General features: G+C 37.2%; 1 long non-coding RNA gene and 1 gene segment (V, D, J or C); both read right to left on the bottom strand.

The window, feature by feature from the left end:
* Positions 1–956: 956 nt before the first annotated feature.
* Positions 957–1,188, bottom strand: LOC107667937 (uncharacterized). Its single transcript, XR_001631833.1, has 2 exons — positions 1,083–1,188; positions 957–994 (listed from the first exon to the last, which is right to left on the bottom strand). It is a non-coding gene; the product is annotated as an uncharacterized LOC107667937 (long non-coding RNA).
* Positions 1,189–5,729: 4,541 nt separating this feature from the next.
* Positions 5,730–7,908, bottom strand: part of LOC107667935 (Ig lambda-3 chain C region-like) — a 3,154-nt gene continuing 975 nt past the window's right edge. The window contains 1 exon segment of the C gene segment in view: positions 5,730–6,258. Within this exon segment, the coding sequence occupies positions 5,945–6,258 (314 nt within the window).

Raw genomic sequence — 7,908 nt, 5'->3', positions numbered from 1 at the left:
AGCCTAGAATATCATGCACTTTCACAACAAAATACATTTTTTTTTTCTTTATTGAATAATAATAATAATAAAAACCCTCTTTGTTCTCTTTCTCTGTATCATTGTTTCTACACTGGTGATTTTTTCAACTAATTTTTTTATTTATGCCAAACAAGGCCATAATCATATCTAGAACATTAGGGGGACTATTGTTTTGAGGAAAATATTAAGACCAGACCACTATGGTAATGGTAAAGGAACTAAATAAATAATACGATTTTTGTAAAGTAATCAATCTGAACTGCAAATAATATTTTTATTTTAAAATATGCACCCATTCAATTTTAGTTGTATTCCTAATATGTTGAAAATGCAAGACGGAATGTGCTATTGTCGTCATAATAATTATGAATTACATGAATCACGTAAATGACAGCCCAACTTTCAATTCAAAACAGCGGAATTTGACAAAAGAAAAAAAAAAGGCAAATACTTGATAATACAGTCGAGCCGACTGTTGCTATAGTAAGTAATTATTACATTCAACATTAACAGCAAGTCAAAAGGGGTAAGCTTTCAACTGAACTGCAGTTTGGACGCTTATATTATGCTCGTATTATGCCCATGCCCATATTATGCTTATATTATGCCCATGCAATGAACGCACGTTATTTAATGATGTTTCTTTTCTTTTCTTTTAGAACATTAAAACTGTTCAGGTAATGTCAGTGGTAGGCTATGATACATATTCGTGTATTAAACTCCTCGTAACTCGCAAACTCCCCGTGATAGCGCGCAAATATTTCTGCCCGTTTTCACTCGTTGTCAGCCTCTGCTTTTCTGCAGCAGACTGAAGCCTCTGCATGAATTCAGCGCGCCTTGCATTCAGCTAATAAAAGAAAAGTACAGCAGATAGAAGTTAAAGGGGAAGTCGCTTTCAGTAACATAGCTTGTGCCATAGTACCTCATGGTTTTTCCTATTTCTTCATAATCATAACACTCAGTCACCATGAACCTGTTTGGTAAGAGAAAAAAACACGAGCCATTTACAAGAGAGAGGAAAAAATAGTATATTGATGAAGAAGAGGAAGAACTGAGGATACCTGTAGTGGCCAGGCTCTCTGCTGTAGGCGTCCAGCTCTATCCTCCATTGTGTCAGGATCTCATGCAAGCCCTGTTGTGTGTAGGTGTAGTCATGGTACAGCTCAAACTCTGTGTCCACAGTCGACTGAAGGACATCAAAAGAAGAAATAAAGAAAATAACACTGTTGTTAGTCACACTGCACACTTGAAAATGTGTAATCTTACTAAATAAAAATGAAAATAGTTTATTACTAAATATGGTATACACTATTTTTTTTTTAATGAAATTAATATTTTTTAAGCAAGGACACGTTAAATTGATCAAAAGTGTCAGTAAAGCATTTATAATGTTAAAAAATTGTTTATAATAAATGCTATTATTTTGAACATTCTAATTATTAAAGTATCCTTAAAATTTTAATTTATCCTATTGAAATTTCCATAATATTAAAAAGCACAACTGTTTTCAATGGAAGTCAATCGGGTAAGGCAAGGCATTGTACATTTAGAAAATAAATGAATAAGGCTGATGATACATGGGGCAACTTTTTTTGAGCAATGTTGCTTGGGCACTTTCCCATTGAGAATGGGTAACAAATTTCTAACTGGTTACTTTAGATCTGTCATGGGCCTTTCACCAACTGAACTGTATAGCCTACATGCATTTTAGACGCTTATATTATGCTCGTGCCCCGTCCATGCAATGAATGCACGTCATTTAATGATGTTTCTTTTCTTTTCTCTTAGAACATTAAAACTGCTCAGGTAATTTCAGTGGTAGGCTATGATACATATTCGTGTATTAAACTCCTTGTAACTCGCAAACTCCCCGTGATAGCGCGCAAATATTTCTGCCCGTTTTCACTCGTTGTCAGCCTCTGCTTTTCTGCAGCAGACTGAAGCCTCTGCATGAATTCAGCGCGCCTTGCATTCAGCTAATAAAAGAAAAATGCTGCAATTTTCTGGAGTTATTTTATGATTGTTTGGGCAGTCTCAAGCTATAGCTTAAACTTATCAAAATACAGTCCGCTTCAGATTAGTTTTAATCTATGCACAAACAATTTATGTAATCTTTATCTAATTCTGATTGGGTGGGCAAAACAGTAATTTGGGTGGGCTCAGCCCACCCCTGCCCATGCCTGGATCCGGCCCTGGTTTGCGCACAAGCAATATCGGTGTGAGAGGACAGGCAGTTCACTTGTATAAGTTAGGCCTAATTAAGAGCTTGCATCCAGTTTTCTGCGTTTACATGACTGTGTTCTCATGTTACAGTAAAGTGCTCGCCACATTTGCGCGGGAATGATTAAAATTATGCAGAATACCTGCAATCCCGCGCAGACATTCAGACTCTGTAATTGACAGGAGGCGGATGCGTGTCAAACTCACTGTTGGAGAGGAGAGAGAGAGACGCAGTTTGTATCGGTGTATATCCGGTAGATACTGTGGGAAATGAGTAACGGAACGTGTCAGATATTTCAGTATCGGTATCAAAATAGATATAGTATATGATAACACTACCATGTAGTTTGTTTCTCCAAACTTTGAGTCCATAAGTTACCCTGAGCTCCCTCAATGTCTGATCAGCTCTTCACCTGCTGTAGCGGTGGCTTTTCCAGGTTCAGATATCAGGGCTTTTATTGGTCCGTTTTCGGTCGGATATCTTTATTGACCACTGAAGTGCCGTCAAAGGTTTGAATATTAATTCAAATTGTGGACGTACTCAGTAACGAACTATGATTTAAAAGTAACGAAGTAGATTATTTTACTTAATTTGTACTTAAGTACAAGTAAAAGTACAGCTTCATAAATATACTCAAAAAAGTACAAGTACCCGAAAAAACTACTTAATTACAGTAACGTGAGTAGTTGTAATTCGTTACCTCCACCACTGGTGAAAACACCCAGAGACAGGCAGAGGTTCCACAGAGGCAGTGTGGGTTGTGGTTGTTATGTGGGTGTGAGATGGCAGTTCAGCTGATATAGGTAGTGGATAGGTAGCAAAGGGGAAAGAAGAGGCAGGCACCTTTGTGGAGACAGCCTCAAGCTAGAGCGCTTCTGAAATAAAGGTTGTAGGAAGAAAAGAGAGCGGTATACAAAGAGCAGCCAGAGCGGTTCCTTGTTGTGGAGGCAGTCTCAGGCTAGGGGCCGCTCTGGAGAAAACTAAGGAGGAAAATAGAGATGAGCAAAGATAGGTGAGTTTTGGGCAAGGCAAAGTAAAACAGCGGTAGAAGCAAGACTTGGACAAGGAGAGTCTGTTCACTCTTAACAACGGCTTTAAAATTTGCTGACATATTAGAAGTGCTCCATTTTCATGGCATGAAAAAATAACTCTTAGTAACCCTAACCCTAACCACTTTACTTAAAAAAAAAAGATGTGAAAAAGCATCATACTTTATGAATAGTCTTGTTATATATAATTGAGAAGATCTTAACTAACAGAATACAAGAAAAATATTTGTTTTAGTTGGAGATCAAGCTATATAAAGTTTCTGTAAGAAAGATGACACGTATGCAAATGTTAACAGTATACACAGTATTCTTTGTGCAACATTTTGGATTATAACTTCGCAAAACTTTAGTAAAGCACAGTAAATCATATATTGATATTTAGAGACTGTCTGCTTTCTTATTTTTAGAAAGGGAGATTTTCCGGATGAAAGTGGTTTAGCTGGAATTTGAGTAGGAGTTGAAATTGCTGGGGTACACGGATTAGGAGGGTCTTCATTGGAGGTGAAGTGCTGGAGTTTGCCGGCTTAGGACATTGTTCATGGGACAGGCTGGGGACAAATGCCGGAAGAATTGTTGCCATAGGCGGAGGGTGGACCAACTCCAGGGTAAGGCTAAAAGCAGCCAAATCTATGAACTACAAACATCATGAACCCATCTTTTTAGGCAAGAACCAGACATGGGTGTCATGTAGGCTAATAAAATATGTTTAATAGGACTAAATTTGTATTTAACGTGATTACAATTTAACAAAAAAAACATTAGAAATGGGTAATTATAAAACATTGCCTTTCCAAGGTTATTCAAACAGCGAATAAATTATTATACAGAAAGTGACATTATCACTAACTTTGATCTATCGCAAGTTTAAGCACTCTCAAAAAAACTAAACTATGGTTATAATATAATCACTTAAGCTGTCTAAACTGTGAAATTAATCTCTTACTTACATCGTACATACAGTACATCTGCGCATCTGGAATTCAGTCAGTGAACGCGCGCTCACTCAAAACTAATAAGTTTCAGCGATGACTCATCTGAACGCCTCTCTAACTTTGATCTATCGCAAGTTTAAGCACTCTCAAAAAAACTAAACTATGGTTATAATATAATCACTTAAGCTGTCTAAACTGTGAAATTAATCTCTTACTTACATCGTACATACAGTACATCTGCGCATCTGGAATTCAGTCAGCGAACGCGCGCTCACTCAAAACTAATAAGTTTCAGCAATGACTCATCTGAACGCCTCTGATTGGCCATTGCATTCCTAAGCTCATCAGAATCGTGTGTGATTGGTTATAATGCGCAACACTGTAAAAACGCCTAAAAATGAAATATGGTGCAACATGAGCAGATCTTATTTTAATGCCGCAATCGACACTTTATATTCATTTTTATTTTGTTAGCAACAGTCGTAATAGATTTGTTTGTGCAGGGGCATTTGTCCAATTTAGTGGCATTTTTGCCCCAACTTGCTGTGGCTAAGCCTTCCCCAGCCTTACACACGCTCCACCTATGATTGTTGCTGAGATGGCGCAATGGCTGCTGCTTATATAGACTCGTAATGATGCTTGACAGGACTGATTAGGCTCCTCCTGAACCTGCATTTGGAAATTAATTTCATTTGAAAAACAGAAGCATGCTGAATGGACTGTGTGAATCTCAGGTTTCAACATCCCTGTGCTCTGATAAGTAATAAATGATGTGACATGCAGGCATAACATTAATATAAGAAGAAAAAGCTGACAAAAACACATTATTTACCCTCGTTTGCATCTGCAAAGAGTCCATTAAACATTTTTCTCAGGTGATAATGTCAATGTTTATGGCAGATCGACTGTCTGACTTGTCAATTTCACTATTTACTTGTTTTTAACTGTTATTTTTAGTGTTTCAAGCTAACAATCTGACACAAAAGACGTTTTTTTTTGTTGATGAATTGCATTTTAGTATTAACCCCAGAAACATCAGGTTATTCAGAGAGAGGTCATAGAGTGCCTGTCTCTGAAAGCGGTGAGTGTGGTTATCTAACAGCTGTCGTAATTAGCGTCAGAACGACTATTGATTAGACATCTTGGATGAGTTTGATGACATGTTCATATATATTTTCTAAGTCGGCCATAAATTTAATGGTGAGTTTGTCTGTGTGCTGCTTGACTACAGCAGAAGTGAAACTGGTCTGTTTCAGTCCAGATCATGTAACCAATCAAACAGTGACTCTGGGAGTGTGGGCTGAAAATCCCATTTGCATTGTCAGGGTGGAGTGATTGTGATCCTCTCAGAATAGAGCAGCTCTGTCTCCAGAGACCATGTTCAAACCCCAAGAGCTTTATTTGACCCGATTTACTGCTACTGATCGAGCTTCTGAAAAGCACCTGAATAAACACTACATGCATCTTCATCTGTTAGTTGAATGATGTTGTCAGACACAAATGGAGTTTGTTGAGAAGCTTTATTGAATGTTGCAGCAAACACAGCAGATTGAAAGATCAGCCAGTGCTTTGACACTAGAGCTCTCTTTCAGTATTGAGTTGTAAATGACTACAGCTGCAGCACTAGACTCATGTGAATCCTGCCTGACACAGGACACTCAGATACGCTCATCTTCAGGAGAGAGCAGCGCTCACTGGAGAAACATCAGCACTGCGAGCGACTAACAGAGACTCTTGTGGAACGAGGCCTCATGAGGAGCTCCATCATGTGTTACTCTGCAGACGTACAGCTCTCCCTCTTCCCAGCGTGCTTTGCTGAGGGTCAGGACGCTACTGCGGCTGTAGCGGCCGTCCTGCTCGCTCTCTGCGCTGGTCACAACCCCCTCGGTGACCTCTGAGCCGTCCAGTGTCCAGCTCACCAGCGCCCCCTGTGGAGAGTAAGAGCTGAGCAGGCAGAGCAGTGCGGCTGAGTCTCCAGAGATCTGCAGAGAAGAGGGCGGCAGCAGAGACACTGAGGGCTTCACTGTGGGACCAGCTGCAGGAGACAAACACAACACATTCACAAACACAAAGAAAACACACTGCAGCTCCAGCACTCTTCTGCCCTGCAGCACTCACATCATTTCAACATGACTTTCAGCAGCAGACGTGTGGAATGCAGTAAAAATCACAACAATTTCATCATTCATATTATTCGACATCACTACAGCTGATATATACTGCAGACACTACACAAACTAAATAAAAGCACTATATACATTTAAATGAAACCTCATAAAATGAAACTATATGACCTAAGACACTGACTGCATTAATTCCAGTAGTTTTTTATAACTCAACATAGAGTTCTTACAACTTCACGTTAAGTCTTATTTTTTCTTTTCTTTTTTTTTCTTTTGTTTGCACTTCAAATTACACAATTGTGAATTGAAATTTTGTGAATGCAGATCAAGTGAAAAGTATATAGCTGCTTACTTTAGAAAACAACCAAATCAACATTTTAAATGAGCTGACATACAAACTACACAATCACTACATACATTTCAATGAAACCTCATAAATGAAATGAAACATACTAAAATATTTACTGCTTTAATCCCAGTAGTTTTTATGTCCCTAAATTAAGTCTTTACATTTTAGTTAAGTGAGATTTTCAACTCAAAATGTAACTTAATTTCAAACAGAGATTGTGTGACTAGAAATGATATCACTGTTTGGAATTAGAAGCGTAATCAACTGAATTGAATTATGTATGTACATATATATTGTATAAATTATGCTTGTATTAAAACAAAATTATGAGCACAACATGAGCAAAATATATTCAAAATCATTGATCTACAGTATCTACAGAAAGTAGCTCCATTTATATTTTAACGGCAAATCTATTTTTTTCATATCTGATATCTACAATAAAAAATAAACTATATATGAACACAGTGAAATGAATGAAAGAAAATAAAAACCTGTGTTAAACTGATACAACTCACAGTTAGCCACGTTGCAAAAAAGTGAATAATTCATTTTTTTTCTGAATATCTAAAAGTGACAATATTTTAAATGAAATATTTATTGTAAAATTAATATTTTTTTGTTTAATTTTTTTTTAATCAAAATTGTATATTTTAATGGAGATTTAAAAGAGACAGACTTACCGAGCACCAGTTTAGTTCCTCCACCGAATGTGTACCACAGTGATACAATCTAATGAAAGGCTCGTACAAAAACCTCTATTCCACTCGAGTGAACACAAACTCCAGCAGAGAGAGAGAAACAGCACTTCAACACACTGAGAGCAGAAACACCTCAGCTGCTGACAATGTCATTCTTTTCATTATCAGTTGAAGAGTTTATTCATCTCGTTTACGGTAGTCATGATTCAGTTTGACTTTATGTCCTATATTTCTCATTCATTGTTTCATTGTGTGCCAATAACACTTTTTAAGGAAATACATTTGATGACCTTTGACCTCTTTTATCATGGATGATGTTGTGGAGTTTCTCTTAATGATGCTTATGTTGTTCATATGAAGCTCAATAATTATGATTCACAGAAAAAAACCTGCAGCTTCAGACTTCAAATTAATTTTTCAGATTTAAATTTTTTCAGTCTAGACTAATTTGACACAATTGTGAGTCCTGACAATATTTATACAAGTAGAAAAAAAACAGGTCACATGAAAAA

The sequence above is a fragment of the Sinocyclocheilus anshuiensis genome, unplaced genomic scaffold (genome assembly GCF_001515605.1).
Source record: "Sinocyclocheilus anshuiensis isolate Anshui unplaced genomic scaffold, SAMN03320099.WGS_v1.1 scaffold3328, whole genome shotgun sequence".
Classification (NCBI taxonomy): domain Eukaryota; kingdom Metazoa; phylum Chordata; class Actinopteri; order Cypriniformes; family Cyprinidae; genus Sinocyclocheilus; species Sinocyclocheilus anshuiensis.
The sequence above is the reverse complement of the archived record's forward strand: the minus strand, read 5'-3'. Positions and strand labels throughout refer to the sequence as shown.